Source organism: Geospiza fortis, unplaced genomic scaffold, assembly GCF_000277835.1.
Source record: "Geospiza fortis unplaced genomic scaffold, GeoFor_1.0 scaffold85, whole genome shotgun sequence".
In the NCBI taxonomy this organism is placed as follows: Eukaryota; Metazoa; Chordata; class Aves; order Passeriformes; family Thraupidae; genus Geospiza; species Geospiza fortis.
Window position 1 is genome coordinate 3,617,154 of NW_005054358.1, and position 18,633 is coordinate 3,635,786.

Here is an 18,633-nt window from a genome sequence, read left to right on the forward strand (position 1 = left end):
TTTGGGAAGCTGGAGAGCGCGTGGAAGGGGAGAGGTGGATTCAGTGAAGCAGCACAGCTCCTGTGCACACAGGGGACCTGGCCAAGGGCTGTAACAGATGTGTTTTAACCCCTGCCATGGAACTGTTTGGGATCTGTCTCTGATTGCTCCAGCGCTCACTTGTGACCGTGTTCACGGGGATCTAAGCATGAGGGAAGAGATGAGGATCTGACTCCATGTTTCAGAAGCCTGATTTATTATTTTATGATATATATTATATTAAAACTATACTAAAAGAATAGAAGAAAGGATTTAATCAAAAGGCTAGCTGAGAATAGAAAAAGAAAAAATGATAACAAAGGCTTGTGGCTCGGGCTCAGAGTCCGAGCCAGCTGACTGTGATTGGCCATTAATTAGAAACAACCACATGAGACCAATCACAGATCCACCTGTTGCATTCCACAGCAGCAGATAATCATTGTTTACATTTTGTTCCTGAGGCCTCTCAGCTTCTCAGGAGGAAAAATCCTAAGGAAAGGATTTTTCATAAAAGATGTCTGTGACACTCACGTGCCTGCCTGACGAAAACCCAACAACAACAATTAGCATCATGTAAGGAGCAGGGGACTGCTGCCAGCATGAACACACTGTTGAGCACCAAGGGTTTTCTGTTCCACTTTTTATCCCAGCCATGCACACGGCAGAGGTCACTCTGCATTAACAGCCTTGCTCTGGGCCAGCACGTTCAGCCTGTGGGACTGCAGCCTCTCCATGCTCTGATGGGCTCTCTCTGCTCCACATGTCTGCCTTTTTCCTTAAATTCACCAAAAAGGGATGTTCCACGTTATCCCAAGCTGAGCCTGGCCATGCTGTTGATGACTGCAGACCCTACAGAGGGTGGCACTGCCTGGGCAGGACTTGGCGTGTCCTGGCTGCAGATGAGTGCCTCGTGTTGCCATTCTGAGCTCTGACTGAATCCCCTTCCCTCCGGTCCTCAATCTTCAGCCGCTAGGAAGAGGTTTCCACCTTCCCAACACCCCTGAAACGTGCTCTCCCAGAGCCTCTGGGCTGGTTCATGCTCACCCTGGGGAAACCCCATCTGAGCCAGCAAAGGGAATGTAAAGGCTTCTTCACAGCGTATGAACACACTCCAAGGAAAGGCTCTGGAAGGAATCCTGATGACTTCCATATTATTTCCAGTAAATTTTGTGCTGATTCTTGGCACAAACACTGGAAATGAATAGGCTAGGACAGGAATGTAAATAAAGTGAAACATTGGGATTTAATCTAATCTATAATTATAGTATCTGTGGCGCAGGGAAGAGGTTGGTGTGTTTGCACTGCAGCTCCATTGAGGAGCTGGAGGGGGGGTTTCATTTCCCTTTTTGGCTGAGGGATGCTTGGTGTCTCCCCAAGTATCTGAAGGACACGTGCTGGGCTGGCAAAGCTGCCTTCTGGTAGCCAAGCAGGTACAGCTCAGCCATGAGGCATCCCCAGGCACTCCCCCAGCCATGGGGTGAGAGCTGAGATGGATGAGCTGGGCTGAAGGCTCAGGGAGGCGGTGGGTGCCCAGGGGAAGCTCCTGCCTCCTCAGGGAAGAGACTGGATGGGTTTGTGGGGTGCTCAGTCCTCTAAACTGAGTTTGATCTCTGAGACAAGCCAGAGCCCTGCCTCCTCACTGTTGTTTTGGTTTTGGTTCATCACGAGCTGCCTGTCAAAGTCTGGCGCTCTCAAGGCTCCCAAACCATCCTTCTGAGTGGCACTGGCTGCTGGCCAGGCTGGCTGCTCCACGCAAGGTGAGCACTTCACAGACACATCCACATCTCTCCCTCTGCCCTCCTCACCTCATCCTCTTCCAGATCCACCTGGGGATAAGCCTGACAGACAGCTCTGGTCCAGCTGACCCCAGGGGTGAGCAATCCCTTCTCCATTTCACAAGAATGTGAGATTTCTGCTTTTTAAGAACTGCAACAAAACTCAACAGCCTTCAAGGACCATCCTCAGTACTCATGTATAGACCCCTGGGAATACATTCCCATGAATGCAGCATGGATCCCCATGGATGGGCACCTGTGTGTGGTGTGGCACACTGGCAGGGGTGTCCACAGGTGTACACAAGCCTTTGGAGCACATGCCTTTGCTGACATGATCTACTTGCCCTGGAAAACCCTCTATGCAGGGACTGGCATCTTTGCCCCAATGTGTTAAAGGGGAAGAAACAGGCTGACAAGCAACATATTTTCCTCAGACTGCAACTGCAAAGGACAAAGAAATTAGTTCTCCTTTTGTTCATTTATGTTTTGGAATTACAGAAGTCTTAAAAGCAAAGGAATCAATCAGACTTTGTTTATTTGTTTGCTTGTAGAACATTTTTTGGGTTTGTTTTCATACTCCAGCCCAGCTTTGATCTCAGGCTGGTAGTACTCCAAATGAATGGTCCACAGCAGAGTGTAATTGCTGTAGGTACTACAGAAGAAAAGGACAGGATGTTCGACACATTCACAGGGCAGAAGAGATTTCCATGACCTCTCAGTCCCCTTGCTAGGGTTATGCGATACCCTCAGACTACTGCAGAAGCAAATAATTTGTTTTTGAAGAGCTCTGATGCTGTAGACTATGTGCTTACCTCCCAGCCTAGAGAACAGCACAGAGCCCTGCAAGTGGCTATAATCAGGATTATACCCAGCCCGGAGCTATTATAGATAGCTATTTTTCCACAGAAACGAATGAAACAAGCAGAAGAAATTCAATTTAAGAAATGACCCCGTGCCCGTGTTTGTGTTGTTGTTCTGTCTGTGCGGGCGCAGAGCAGCGTTAGCCTCACATTTCACTGCTCTGGCTTTCCTCACGCTGTGTTGCAACTGGGTGGACATCTGAGCAGAGGAACATTTAATGGGGGTGCCTGTGTAGCTGAGAATGCTCAGTAAACATGCTGGGCAGGGCCCAGGTTGGAGCAGGAGGGGATGAGTTGGGCAGGCAGGACGCACGGCAGCTCATACCAACGTGGAGCAGTGGACTGTCCACATCGGTCCATGCCATGTGCTCGGGCAGGCAGCAGCAGCCAGCAAGGAGGGGTTGCTGTGGTGTGCCCACATGCAAATGAATTTTTGGATGCCCAGGAACAGAGGTTTGTGCCCACAGGAACATGTGCCCATCCATGTGCTCTGTGTGCACCGCCCCAGGAGTGAAGAAGTGTCCCTGCTGTGGGACAGAGCCAGAACTGTGCATCACCCTGGGGACATCTGAGCAGAGGAATATTTAATGGGGGTGCCTGTGTAGCTGAGAATGCTCAGTAAACATGCTGGGCAGGGCCCAGGTTGGAGCAGGAGGGGGTGTGTTGGGCAGGCACAGCAGTGGAGCAGGGGTTCATCAGTCCGTGCCATGTGCTGGGGCAGGCAGCAGCAGCCAGTGAGGAGGGGATGCTGTGGTGTGCCCACATGCAATTGAATTTTTGGATGCCCAGGAAGAGGGGTTTGTGCCCCAGAGGTGCACACAGGAACATGTACCCATCCATGTGCACTGCCCCAGGAGCGGAGAGCCAAGCCCTGCTGTGGGACAGAGCCAGAGCTGTGCGTCACCCTGGGGCCTGTCCCCACACAGGACCAGCTCCAGAGCTCCCTGGTGCCAGGGGACAGCTGCCTGCTGGCTGCCTGCAGCCCTGGCTCCCCACAAAAGTGGCTGTCCCCTGCCCAGGGGCATGCACCCACGCCCAGGGCACAGGGCACAGCCAGCTCTGCTGACCACCTCCATGGCAATGTGCCTTGGGGCTGGGAAGCAGAAGGCTGCCTTTGACCATAGCGATGACAAAACCCTCTGCCTTCCACCCAAGGCTCTCCCAGCCCTTTGCAGACACCAGGGATTAGATCACAGAGCCCCTAAAGTGACGGATGAGTGCAATTACCCCTGCCTGGCAGATGAGGAGGACGACTTGGCAGCCCAGGCTGCCCAAGAGCCAGACCTGCTGGCTCCCAGCTCTGTGTGCTCACCAGGGCAGCAGCCTCCATCAAAAGCAGTGGCTCTTCCCTGTCCCAGTGCCCCTGGCAGCTGGGAGCTGAGAGCTCACAACAGGGCAGTTTTATGGGCATTGGGTTACCAGCAAGCTCTGTGGTTGCTCCAGCCTCTCCCTGGCACCTTTTCAGAGCAGCGCAGTTCCCAGAGATAGAAATAATTGTATTTATGCATTATAGATATTCGACAAGAAAATGTCTGATATTATTAAATGGCAAGAGGTACCACTTGGAGCCCACTCCTGGAGACAGCTCTGCTCCAGGGATGTGCAATAAAGGCTTTGGAGGCTGTCAACATACTTAACTGGGGGGTGGTGGAGGGAAAGTATTAATCAAGGTCTTAAAAAGTTCTTGCTGACAGACTATTTGCCAGCTCTCACTTTAAATGCTTTTGTGGTCCCATAAAAAGTTTCATTACTCACTACAAAATGTGTTTTAATTATTGCAGTCACTCTGACATTAAGCCCTGGGTGTTTCTCTCTTGCTCATTCTGTCTCTCCTCTGTCTCCTTGCCTCTTTGCTCTATTTTTCCTCTCTTACTGATCTGACTCCTGATATCCCTCTCAAGACAGAGGATGCCCTGGCTAATGAGCTGGATTGGAAAGCCCAGACCCTGTCCAAATGTTTCTAAGGAGAAGTTAAAATTCAGTTCTTGATATTATCCCTTTGCTCTAGAAAGTCATCAATCCACAAGATTCAAACAGAAAATTCAACTCTCAAAAAGTATCTCAGAAGAGTCAAATATCCACAATATGTGGGCAGTGGGCAGAAGGATTTGGTGTCTCTCTGATGTCAAATATGTCCTACTAAGACAAACAGCAACTTATAAACACTTTTGACACCTATTTCATATTGTCACACTTTTGACATCTATTTCATCCCACCAGGCACTTGGCAACTTGCTCTAATCTGACCACATCAGCTTAGTTCATCCAGAGACAACCCTGTCAACCAGGCATGGACCTGGAAACCCAGAATGCTGAAAGTAGGAGTTATCCAGGAGTGTCCCAGAGACTCCCAGTGCCTCCAGCACTGCACTGGCAGACACTGCTTTTCCATTTCACCAGCTGTGGGTAACACCCAAAGCATCAGGCAGAGTCTGACCATTTGCCCTGTGTCTGGTGCAACACAATGCTGACCAAAAAGGTCAATAACAACCCAATAACAGCACTGGAGATCCCTCCTTGCCCCCAGCAGCTCCCCACGTGTCTCTCCTTACTTGTACAGACCATCTGGTTCCAGGCACTTGAAAATGACTGAGTAGAGGCTGGTTTCAGGGATATCCCCGTGGCTCCGACCCGCTGCCACACAGGAGGTTGCCAGGCCAGAGAGCAAATCATCTGCAAAGCTCAAGGATTCTCCTGCAGAGCAAAGAGAGGAGCAAGACCAGAACATCAATACAGGTACAGAATTACTGCTGACTACTTCAAAATCGCTGTAGGAACATCTCTACGCAGGACATGCAATCAGCAAACTCCAGCTGGCTGTGGAACGTCCCAAGTCTGTGAGGAGAATGTCACCTGTGGGCAAAGCAAGGAGGAAACACACCTGGGCCACCAGCTGTGCCAGGGTTAGGTCACTGTGTGGCCAGCTGCAATCACAGCCCAGAGGGGACGTGTGGCCTCACTGCACACATTGCAGAAACACCACCCAGAGCTGGGCTGCAGAAGGTCTGGAAGCCTGGCTAGACAGGCATCTCCTGCCCTTGCTGCATGTCCAGCTCTTAAACAAAGCATGGCCTTTTCCAAACATTACCTGCCACAGCAAAAAGTGTTTCTGCTATGCTGGACTACCAGCAAAAAATACATTTTTAGTGCTTGGGTAGAATTTCTCTCAATGTGATGGTTTTGTTTTTATTTTTTATTTAATTTAATGACACCCAGTAGCTTTGCATTCCCTTTCATCTGCACTCTGTCAGCTCCTGGAGCTCTGACTGGATCTCCTTCAGTCGTGTTGAAAAACACTTGCTTTTTTATAAGCACTCAAAGAAAAAAACACACTAATTAAAAATACTGAAAAACCTTTCTTTTTAGTCTTCTGGTTTATGAAGCCTATTAAACACTCAGATCATGACCCAACTGAAACTGAAAATGCTCCATTTATTAAGGTTTTTGGGCATGACTGTCCACTGCTGTGCAACCTGTCTCCTCGCAGTGGGCAGCCTGTCTATTGGTTAGAGCTCATTGCATTTAATTCCCATTTCACACTGGTGTGACTGAAAGCCTGAGGTACCACGGAGGAAAATAAGACAGAGCATTGCCCAGGCTGTGCCCTGTTCCCAGTGATGGGAATAGGAGCAAGGCTGCTGTAGGTGATAGCTGTGCTGGTGTAAGCCAAGCTGGGCCCAGATTGCTGTGCTGGGTACCTTGTGCATGTGAAAATGTCAAGACATCACAGCAGAGGGAGGAGGATAACTCCCTTCTCAGTACTTTTGTTTTTCTAAAGGCAAAAGTGACTGAGGAGGACTGAAACAAAGCACCAGTTCTTGGTACAGACCTTAAGGAAGCCAGTGGTATAACCAGCCCAGAACATCCCACTCTGAAGCTGAATTATCCAGGTAGAAGAAAAAATCCCCTCATCCCCAGCCCCCTAAACCACATTTGCGTCTTGTCTCAAAGCACACAACTCAGTTACAAATATCCCCCTTGGCTAGAGAAAAGAGCAGCAATAAATTCTTTTCCTCCCTGAAGGAATCCAAGCCTTAATTATTCATTTTAATGCTCCCAGCACGACTTGTTCTTTCCAAATGTTTTCAGGCAGCTCTGTCACCCGTCTCTGTAGCTCAACCCAGCCCCTGGACTCAGGTCTGTCCCAGTCCCAAGGCAGCTCAACAGGCAGGTTGGGTTGGCAGCAGGAACATCCCTGCCTGGAAGTCACGAGTGCTGCCCAGCCTTCAACAAGTCCCTCAGCTCTGGGTTTATGGTTTAGGCAAACAAACAAACCCCTATTACTCATTTCCAACTTTCATTTCCATCCCTTTTCCTACAACATTGGGCTGGATTGGGGAACTCCCTGTCACCAGGAGTCATTGAGAACAGACTCTGCCATGGCTTACAAACCTGATGAATCACCAATTCAGGACCAGAATGTGCTGTTGAAGTAGAGCAAAGGGCTTTAAGGCTCTTCCAGCCTCAAGCAACTTCCCTTCTGAGCAGGAAGAAGCTTCATGGGGGGACAGATCATCCCATGGATGAATGCTGTGGGATCTCACACCTTCCTCTAAGCAGCTGATGAGGGCCAGGAAAGAAAATAGCTGGGCAGAGATTGCAGTGAGAGCTGGGTGAGGCCAAGGGGACTTGGAGTCCAAGATCTGGGCTGGGCAGCCCCCAGGTAGGAGGATCTGCCAGGATAGCTGTGCCAGGGAGCACAAGAGAGGAGATGGGCTGAGACAGGGAGAGGGTGGAACCAGACTTGCAGGAGACTGGAAATGAGATGGAAAATGTCATATGCAACCACTGAATCAAAGAATGTATCAAGGCCAGGCTGGACAGGGCTTGGAGCAGCCTGGTCTGGTGGAAGGGCAGGACAGGCCCAAGGCAGGGTGGTTGGAATGAGATGATCTTTCAGGTCCTTTCCAACACAGACTATTCTATGATTAAAACTGCACAGCTTACTTTCTCTAGGGCATGCACTAACATCTGAAAGCTCCTCTTCCATGGTCTTTCTGGGTAGTTTTGAGGGAACAGGCTGGCAGGGAGCACTGCCCTGACACACAGCAGCAGCTGCTTCCCATGGTGGTCTGGTTTGCCATGGATCAGACCTGCTCAGGGAGTGAAGTGCATTTCTGTCCCCCTGCACAGGAGGAAATGAAGATTGCAGGGTCTGCCAACAGTGTCTCCACTTGGATTGAGCCAAAACCCTTGCAATAGGATCCACAAAGCAACAGGGTGCTTTTTGCTCAGTCCTGAAACTCTGGGGGACTCTCCCCTCTTGTTGGCTCTGCCAAGCAAAGAGCTTATTGTGAAAACAGCAAAATAGATGCTAATAAAGATTCTGGAACCTCAGCCCCAAGGCTGGGAGTATTTCTGTACCTGTACAAGCAGCAGTGATACCACTGGTGGTGCCAGACTGCAGAGACCATGGAGCAAAGACAGGGAAGGGACACCTTGGGGACAAGGCAGGTACCCAGAGCTGTCAGTCTGCAGCCAGTGCAGGGAGCTGCTATTCCCTGCTCTCCCCTGGAAAAGCAGAGCACACAGAGACTGTATTTGTTCATCTCACAAAAGAGAAGGCAGAGACCCTTCAGTCCTCAGTGCCCTGAGAGCAGCTGGAGTGAAATTTCCTAAGCTCTCTTTAGGAGCAGAAAACAAGTTATTCCCTAGATTTAGACTGGGACTTTGTCAGTGGAACAGAGCTAAAGCAACAGCTGCTTTTGGTGGAATGGTGAGAGAATTATCATAAATCAGAGAATGATTTGGATTGGAAGGGACAAGAAAGGTCATTCCCTTTCACCTCACCCCCAACCACAGGCAGGGATCTTCCACTAGACTAAGTTTCTCCAAGCCCTCTCTAACCTGGCTTTGGACACTTGGGCCACTTGATTGACCAGTAATATTGCCCTACCAAGAAAAAATGATCCTGGGATCATGCAGCAGCAGGAGAACACTGACCCAGCTGCATGAGGCCATGTGAGGACTATGTGCACAGCATTCCTCAACTGTGCTCAAGATCAAGCCACAGGAAAAGAAGGAGAGAAGATTTCACAGGGAAAGAACAAAAAGCCCAAATTCCCCAATAAACACAGGAAAAAAGAGGCCAAATAGAGACACATGACTGTGAACACATCAACAGGGCAGGACCTCAGATGGAAAAGCAATAGTTAGGTTAATGGGCAGTAATGGCAAGAGGATGTAAATTGGGCATAGATAAATGGTTGGTCTACTCCTGCAAAGGGCAAATAACCCAACCATCTTTTAGGAAGGAGTTTGATCACTTCATAAAAGGGATTACATGGATAAGTAGCTCGTGATGGAAAGCAAAGGGGCTTCTTTTTCCCATCTGGACTTGTGTTCTCACACATCCCGCCAGCAAATATAAAGAAGGATTTCAGCCTCCCAAAGCAGCCCTGAAGCACAAACCTTCTAGATTGCCTGAGTATCTTTGCTCGTGTTATTAAATTTCAGAAAGAATCCAAAGGTTCTCTGCAGAGTAAATGATAGCTAAGTAGATCATCTCTGTGGAGTAGAAGATATTTTATTGACCAGACAGACATCTGTGTCCTTCATTAATAGTAATAAATAATTGATGTCACACTATATAAAGCAATAAGCTCTTACAGATATCAAGGACAAATAACTGGCTCCTATGAGGATGCCTCACCTGTGTTCACTTCTCAGTAGTAAAAAAACCCAGAGCAGAGCTCAAAATCACTATGGAAAATGCTATGCACAGAGCAGAAAAATGTCACTTGCTGCTCACTGACTACAAATTATGGGGCAGTTGTGCTCAACAATGGGATGCTGACACTCCTAAGTGCAAGGAGTTAATATCCTTGCAAGACTTTCTTCTCCCTTATTTCTATGCCTTCCCAGGGCTCATCTACCACAAACCACCACTTCCCAGGCAGCTTTTGAAGATCCATCTCTGCTCTACTAATAACTGTCAGGAAGATGCAGCTCCCTCCAGGTGACATTTCCCTTCCCTCCCCGTGCTACTGCCTCGTCCTCATCCACAGGCATGGCTGTGCAGTTTGGCAAATCTCCTCTTTTTGGTTTTCTAAGCATCTTTTATACTGACTCTGGTGGTGTGGCTGCCCTTAAAACAGAGGAAAATAACAGCAAACTTGAAGCTTGCAGAAGGGTTCCCATTCTGGGAAGCTCTGCAGACTTTTCCTGGTCACAGCAGGCATAGCCAGGGGTCATCCCACTGGTGGCAGTCTGGGATAACTGTAGGAGTATCGGGGGGCAGGATGGTGGGGATGGATGGAGACGAGAGATCTCTGAGCCAGGTCTGGAACTTGGGGTTTATTGCAAAGGGCCTGGGTGCAGGGCCCTGCTGGGAGCTGCCAGCCACAGCTCAGAGCAGGCTGAGAGAAGAGAGGGGGAGAGAGGGTGAGAGGGTAAGAGTGTAAAAGGGTAAGAGAGTAAAAGGGGCAAGAGAGCGAGGTTCTCGTTACAATACAATAAATCTTCTTCTGTGCTGAATATTCTGATTCTCACTAACCAATCTAGTACAAGATACAAATCCTATAGCATTTCCATACAGCCTATAACAATCATTACATTACCATCCTGTGTTACATTTTAAACCCTAAAAACTCCTCTTTGGGCCCCTTCTGCCAAGCTGGCAGGGTCTGCTCTGACCCTTGGGCCTGTCTGCAAGCAGAGGGTGTTGTTCCATCAAAAGGGGATCACCTTCAGTCCACCACGCCATTGTTTTCCCATTGTTCAGTAACTGAGGTATCTCAAAGCTGCTTTCATTTCAATCTCGCTTATACTTTCTATATGCTCAGATTCTTTTGCCAGACAATCATATTTATAAGGCTTTCCTGTTTCATCTTCCCCAACAGATAACCACCCAGGAACTCAACTCCATGTCTGGAGGAGGAGGAGGAGGAGGAGGAGGAGGAGGACATCCCCAGCCCAGCTGCCTGCAAGGGTGAGCTGGCAGTGTGCTCTCCAGAGAGCACATTTCTCGTGGCAGGAGGCTCAGACAGGCAGGAACGGGGGCTGAGGAGTGGAAATGGCTGGGAGCAGGCTCAGAGCACTGGCACACAGCATCCCACAGCCTCAGCCTGCCTCAGTCCTTCCACTGCGGCCGTGCCAGTTGCGGACAGCAGGCTGGATGAATCACCTACCAACCATCCCAGTGAGGACAGTGCGAGCTACGGCACTCAGTTCAACCAGACTAAACAAGAGAGCCAGGCCAGCAGCCTCCAGGAGGCTCGAGGAGCAAAAGGAAGCTCTGGGACCCTCACAGGCGTTCCCACACCTTCAGCCCATGTGCCTGTGCCAAAAGCAGCATGGAGAAAACCCAGGCGCTGCAAAGCAAAGTGGAAATTAAGACGAGAGGAGACCTCCCTGCTGCCATTCACCTTCAAGATTCCTAGAAAGAGCACAAAGGGGAAAGTAGGAAGGCACCAATGTCTCTGTCTTGACACTTCTTTACTGGGTTGGATGAAACCAACCCTGCAATGTTACCAGGCACTTTCCCCTGATTGTGGCTTTCTCTCCCTTTCTCCCCTTTGCTTTTTTTCAACCTGTTTTCAATTTACTCTTGTGGCATCTCTGACTGTGACCTCATTCTGGTACTTAAGGGGAAAAAAAAAAAAAAGAGAGAGAGTGTCCTTTAAAAAAGAAATGAAAGAAATCATATTTTATTTAGTTTGGTTGGTTTTGAAGCTTTAGCAGAAGAAAGATTAACCTTTTCTGCCTAACTTAATGAAAACAAGGAGAAAGGCTGTATGGATAAATAAATATCTGTGTGGGTATGGAGCAGGCACGATCGTGTTACAGCCCCGGTGGAGCTGTAATGGGGAACAGGCGCGTTCCTGCGCAGCGGCTCCCAATTCCCGATCCATTTTTAAGGAAAGAAAAACAGAGTAGAATGTCAGAGGCCCAAGTGGGCATAAATGAGGGAGCCAAGAGAAGGCAGATGGGGCCCAGCGAGGACCTCCGTCCCCAGCAGTGACCTCCAGAGCAATGCCAGCGCAGCAGATGGAAAAGGAGACCTTACTCCACTTCCCCTTGCCAGGTTTTGGTTCCTGAAATGAGGAAACAAATGGCAGGCTCGGCCCTCCAAGTCTGTCACCTTTTGGGGGTCCTTGCTCACCCTCCTCTTCATCTGGGGCTTTCCCTTGAAGGAGGGGAGGACCAGAGGAGGGCTGTGAGCAGAAGGCTTGGACCAGGTTTTTGGATGAGTGGATGTGGAGCACAGGTTTGCAGGGTGGTTCCTCCACCATGAGGTTGTACCTGGGTTTAATGTGCTTTGGATCTGGCACTCAGTGGGGGAAGGCAGTGATAGGTGGTTGGTTTGTCTTGGAAATGATGGGCTGATTTAAATTAGTGTAACATCACTTCAGGCGACAGAGCTGTTCCGATTTACATCAGCAGATGGTCTGTCTCGCTGCCTAGATCATTAAAAGCAAACCATCCCTACTGATCCTGGTGGAATGATGTCAAAACCTCCTTCCCTGCATGGCTTGCCAGATTATAAAAGACATAAAAAAGGCCCAGTTATTGCTAAAAATTTTTTGCCCACAATCTGGGAGCATCCATGCACACCAGCCTCTCATGTTAGATGGGAGCCTAAAGCCCACACCCCAAAACCCTGTAGCCTCAGAAATAGTTTCTTTGCCATGGCTTTTCTCAAAGACACATCCATCAGGAATCTCTCTGGCTGGGCACAGGCTGTCTAGGCTGAGGCAGAAAAGCCAGTGATTACGCTGCAACTTTGGGCACAGCTTGTGCTTCACTCCCCAACCTGTACAAAGATGAAAATTGCAGAATTGCAGTTCCCTGAACAGCTTCACTTTTATGAAGTCATGAATTTTGGGGGAATTTGCTTCCTATGTGTGTATGCTACCAGACCTATTAATAATGATGAAGAGCTTTCCTCCAGGCTTCCATCTCCTCTGGGCCTCCATCTCCTCTGGGTTTCCATCACCAGGTCCTCTGATGATGGAAGACAGCATTTGTAGATGGCTAAATTTAAGGAGCAAGACTTTAGTTGAGCTAAGAGCAAAAGTTGCATTCCAGAGTCACAGAAGTCACTTAAATGCCTTCACTGGTGCTCTTCAGGGCTGGAACTTGCATGGAGTCACCAAGCGGAACTGAAAGATGAGCTGTTCTCATCAAGAGAGCTAGTCAAAAGGAGGGAAAGGATCTTAATTTGCATGAGTTGCAATGTTCTGTGATGCACAAGGTTAATCATGAGTGTATTCTTCTCTCAGGGTCATCAATAGGACTCCCTGCTCCTTCATCTGAGCTCTTCACAGACTGCTTGTCACAGGTCTTTCACAGTCAATATCTAAGACCTCAGAGAAAAATTCTTTCAGTGATGTAAAAACGCATCCCCAAGGCAGTGTGCTGCTGGAGGAGAGGGGGAATTAAAGCATTTCATTCTGTGCTGTGAGCCCTCCAGGATTTCTCAAGGTTCACTAGGTTGCTAAGGGTCATCCCCAGCCAGACACGAGCTGACTCTGCTACGCTCAGAGACATCCAGGCATGAGCCAGTTCCGATCTCAGAGCCACGTATTCACATTAGCACGGTGCAGAGTCCAAGTGAATGTCTCTATTCCCTGGGCTTTGTCTGGGGCTCTTCAGCATGTTAAAATAGTTACTTGATTTCAAGGCAAAGTGGGAGCCCATTCGTACTGGGAGTCGTGCAGGCACGAAGCAAAGCTCTGTTCCTCAGATTCCTCTTGTCTGGCAGAGGATTGTGTCCATCATCACTCTCATCGCCACAGATCTCATTCCCACCCTCATTCTTGCTTTCTTTTCATATTTAGCTTCTTTTAAATTAGAGATTTCTAACAATGTACCAATGGTCCAGAGCACTTGTGGTCCCCAAGGCCCATAGCTAGCAGCCTGTAGCCAATCCAAGGACTGCATGGAGCCTTACATTTCACCAGGAATCCCACCAGCCCTGCTCCAACCGCAGAGACACCTTCTCCAGCACAAACTGACGTGTCAGACACTGCAGAGATGGCAACAAAACCTGAATAATAATCTCACTCTCCTTAAATGCACCAGGGCACTTTTGTAGTTCCTGGGGGAATGAGCTACTATCTGAAAATGACTACCAAGTTTTGGATGCAAATACCGCACCAAGGACCTGAGCTTCACCAACCCAGAGGGCTGGGAGGCTCCATCTTCTGCTGGGATTCAGATGGCTACATTTGAAGGAAAGCAGCTTTCACCATGAGCTATGTCTGAGGACAAATCCTGGGAAGCCTCCTAAAGAAAGGCCACAAATATTGAAATACCAGACCAGCAGGAAGGGAAAGGAATAATCCCTAGAACTAAATTCAGTGTGCAATTAATTGCTAAAACCATAATTATGTTGGGTAATTTGTCAAATCAAATTCATGTAAACCTATGGTGAAAAGTCATCAATTGGTCTGTGCTTCATATCTCCTTGCACTTATTGGGAAAGTGAAATTTTGGAGCTTTTATATTGCCACTATTGCCTGACCCTGTTCCCAGTCCCTTCTTACTTCACAGCCTGGTCCTGGAAAGTGGACCAAACCACTACCTCTAATGGCAACAAATTCAAAGAAAGTCTTCTTTAAATATTTTAAATATTTAAATATCTTGGCCCCATTTATTCTAAATAGAGGTCATGTGCAGGGATGCTGATGAATTAGTGATAAGACTTTGGACCAGCACATTCTGAAACACTCGGCAAACCTAACTGCAGCCAAACCTGCGGGCTGCTGTCCAACCAAGACTTAAAAAATTGGTCCTTATGGAGGAACCTGCATGGAAGCAGACCTCTTATTTGGCCCTCCTCTGCAGTTTTGAACATTTGAGAATGGGGGGAAGGTCCTCAGCTCATAAAATCTCCCGTAGCTCCCTTGAAGTCAATGGAACAATAACAATTTACACTTGTTGAGTTTCTGCATCCTGGCTGTGAGCTCTTTGGAACAAGGACACCATAATGATTATTACAGATATTCTTGATCACTTGTCTGAGGCAGACTAGAGACCAGCACTGTGTAAGAAAATAGAGGATTGGTTTGCTATGATTTCCAAAGAATTATTGACCCATATCTTGCAAACATTTACACATGTTTAGCTTTACTCATGTGAGTTGTTCCATTACACTCGTGTGCCAGATAAACTAATGTACATGCTTGCAGAACTGAGGTTAAAACTTGTGCAAACACAGCGAGTTCTAAATATTTTTGTAGATACGTTGTTACCTCAGACTCAGAGGAGAAAGCCTCTCATTTGGCTGTGCCTCTTCCCATAGCTCTCCATCTATCCAAGCAGGCATCACAAGAGAAGCCAAAGTCAATACCAAGATAAAACTGAAAAAATAAGCCATTATCTGACCCAGCTCAGAAGCTAGAAAAGACCCACTTGGTCAGGACTAAAAATATGCAAGAGTTGACATCAGTTCTTGAACAAGGAATTACCTAAATTACTGGAGTACCTGCACAGCAGCTTTCTTAACACAGGTCATTAATCATTCACTTACTGATTTTATAATAATGCAGTTAACACTTTTCTTCATAGTTTTCATCCATTAGAAGGCTCAAGAAATGAGGAAAGAGCTGAGACTCTCCTGTTTGTGAGGAGTCAACCTCAGCACCCATCATCACCTCAGCAACCCCTCCATCTTGTTCACTAAGACTGCAAGGCAAGACAGGATCTCCTGCCCCACTGCACAGACCCTCTGCTTACACAATATAATCCTAAATTTCTTAAATTGAGGTGATCTCAAGGACCAAACTAGTGCCAATGAGGTGTCTGACATGTGGAGACTCCATGTAGGCCATTAATACCTCTGACAGTGCCATTTACACCCCTCAGCCAAGACTTGAGTTGTGCCACATCTGTGCCACAGTGGCTGCAGTGCCAGGACACACCGCAGCCAAAGGAGCAGGGGTGCAGAGAAATTGCTTTTCCAATATAGCAGGGAAAAGGCAAATCTGTGGCTATAACCAGAGGCCCAATCCAGCTCTCTCACCACTAATAGCTGATTTTCATCCCTAAAGGACTATGAATCCTTTCTTACAAGTGTGCAACCTCCAGGCACTGAGGACACCTGCCAGTGGCACACAGCAGCATGTTGGCATGGCAATGCCCTCTGCTCCCAACTTTAAGTCATCCTGGAAACCACAGCAAACCAATCCTGTCCTCCACAGGGAAGGGGAGATGTTAGTAGCCAGATCTGATGGACGATGTGCCCTGGGAGCCCATCTCTGTGGTGGGAACAGCCTTTTGACTCCTAAATGTCCTTGGCAAAGTGAGGTATCTGGGCACACTTCCCACCCCCAGGACCATTGATCCCTCCAGGATGGTTCTTTGGAGGCATGTCATCGCCAGCAACTGTGCAACATCTGACCACTCAGATGACAAAAGACAGATTTCCAGAATGAACAGAGCAGGATTAAGCCAAGTGGTAAATGGATTCCAGGGCTGTTCCAGGATCTGTGCTGACGAGGGAAGCCAGGGCCAGGTACCCAACCCAGAGCTCATGCAGTGAGGTTATCACTTCCCTCTTTTCTTCAAATCCCTAAATAGAACCCAAACATCACTTGGGCCATGTTGGAGAGATAAGATGAGTCTCTCCCATCCCTTGCAAAGCCTGAAATAGAAGCCCTGCTACTCCATACCCAAAGCATCAAGCATAGGATGTTGACATTTAGCAGCAGGGAAAATTGCCCAAACAATGAACCCTCTCAGGTCTCTCTTCTCCCTTCCCTTTCTCCAGTCCCCTGGAAAATGTTCATAAAGTGAAGTGGAAAAAAAAAAAAAACCAACAACCTAACCCAAACTCCAACAACCCAAACCCAACCTTCTATGGAAATAACATGTAGAGGAGAATGAGTCAGGCTCTGTTAACTGCACAAGGATGACAGGTCCTGCAGACAGGGATGATTCACCAAGGCAGCAAGAACTACAAGGTAGAAGAGACCAAACAGAAGGTGCAGAACCAAAGTTGTATCAAAGAAGAGAAGGAAATAATAAATTAAATGGTTCCATGTTGCAAGACACCTTGCTCTTTATCAAACATCACTCAACTGACCTAGGATGTCTCACTTGATAATGATGAGGTTATTCACTGGGTGCTTTGTCCAGACTTTCCTTATGACAAGAAGAGCCAACAGTCTGTAAGACTTCAATCCATCCCCACTTCCTGCTCCTCTCTCTTCTCCCCCTTCCTGAGATGCTCACTTACAGAGAGCCTCATCTCCCTGTTGCTTCTGCTTCCACTGCTCTTTTCCCACACCCATTCCCTTTAAATTCAGCAGCATTATGTGATTCTGTTTTCCCTATAAAAGATGCCTTCAAGGAGATGAGAAAAGCAGGGCCTATTTAGGAGCACAGCATGCCATGGGGAGGCCCTCCTGGGTGCCACTGGCATAGAAAGTACATTGTCACAAGAGATGGAGAGGAGAATATGAAGCTCAGGTACCTGGGGTGAATTCTGCCTGCCAGAATGCTCTCCTGCTATTCCTCCATTCCTCCTTCCTCTTCAGCTGCCCTCCTCACCCTCCTTTTATATAATAACCATAAAAATTCAAACAGAAAATACTTGCCCCGAAAAAAAAAAAACCCAAACAAAAAATCCCCAAAAAACTAAATACAAAAAAAAAAAAGGGGAACAAAAAAAAGTCCTCCCTCTGCACTTCACAATGAGAGCTGTAAAACTTTTTCTGCTTGGAAAATTCTCCCGGTCAGTTTTTCCTACTGTTTAATCCCTGCTTTGAGTTACACAGAATGAGTAAACACATTTTATAAGGTTCTAATTCATACCTAACCCATACAGTTTATGGCTTAACATAGTCAAATACACACACACACAGACACACATGCACTTTTTATACACATACATATATATATATACACAGAACCACAGACACACATGGATAAACCAGCCTTGCTCCCACTCCTGGAGCCTGCCAGCAGCAGGTCTGATCTCTCCAGCATGTGCTGTGCCTTGAGAACAGCCTGGGCTGCTGAGGTGTGAGTTAGGTGGCCTGGGGAGTAGTTTCCACCCTAGAATCCTGCAATCTCCTTTGTAATAAATGATTAGTCAGTGTTGTTAAGAGAACAGTGGGATGCACTGCTCCATCCTTGGAGAACTGAAGAATGCCACCACGAGGTATCCCAGGAACAATTTCTGCCCACTCCAGGTGCTCCAGGAAGCACCTGGAGTGGAAGCCATGGCAGGGAGCAGCCAAGGCTGGGCTGGAGGAGCTGCAGGGAGCTGGGATCCATGTGGCCTTGGCCAGGTGTCAGGCAAGCATCACAGAATCATGGAATCATTAGGATTGGAAAAGACTCCCAAGATCATTGAATCCAAGTTATGACCAATCCCCACCTTGTCAACTGGGCCAGAGAACTGAGTGCCACTGAGCAGGCACCGTTACATCCTTGGTTTTCCTCCTCTTCATTCCTTCTGCCCGTTGCTGCTGTTTCAATTTTTCAGTGATCAGCTTGAAGCCCCACTCTCTTAATTCTGGGAGCTTTTTAGATACACAGGTCCTCCACAGGTGTGGAAAAGCACTCCAGGTCATCAAGGTGGGCTCATGGGCACCATTCAAAGCCATCCTGGCCACTTCTGTGATAACTTATCACTGGAAGGCACAGACAAAAGCCATGGCTCAAGGTGCCAGTTGTCTCCAGCCACCCAAAATGTGAGGGGTGGACTTCAGGCCCCTTAATGCTATTTTCATTCTCCGCCTCCTCCCCCCAGGAAAATAAACCAAGTGTTTATTTCCTGAATGCGCTGGTCCGAGGGCAAAATTTTCCTGTGGGAGCCAGGTGGCTGGAAAGGGAAGGGGAGGCAAATATTTGCCAAGTTTGTCAATGACCTCTTATTCCATTTTTCTTATTAGTATTTTTTTAGACATGAGACAAACCTGCTCAGACCACAGCAATGTGGGTGATTCCACTGTTATTCTCCTTGTGCCAGCTACTGGGAGGGAGGGAGGGGTGGAGGGAGGAGGGAAGGAAAAGCAGAAAAGTGAAAG

The 18,633-nt window shown here is 48.0% G+C and overlaps 1 protein-coding gene across 3 annotated transcripts in view; it reads right to left on the reverse strand.

Moving 5' to 3' along the window:
• Positions 1 to 18,633, reverse strand: part of ASTN2 (astrotactin 2) — a 297,150-nt gene that overhangs the window by 28,411 nt on the left and 250,106 nt on the right. For all 3 annotated transcript variants that reach the window (XM_005423807.2, XM_031059216.1, XM_031059215.1), the window contains one exon: positions 5,206 to 5,347. In XM_005423807.2, coding sequence (XP_005423864.1) covers positions 5,206 to 5,347 — 142 coding nt within the window. The remainder of the gene's footprint in view (positions 1 to 5,205; positions 5,348 to 18,633) is intronic.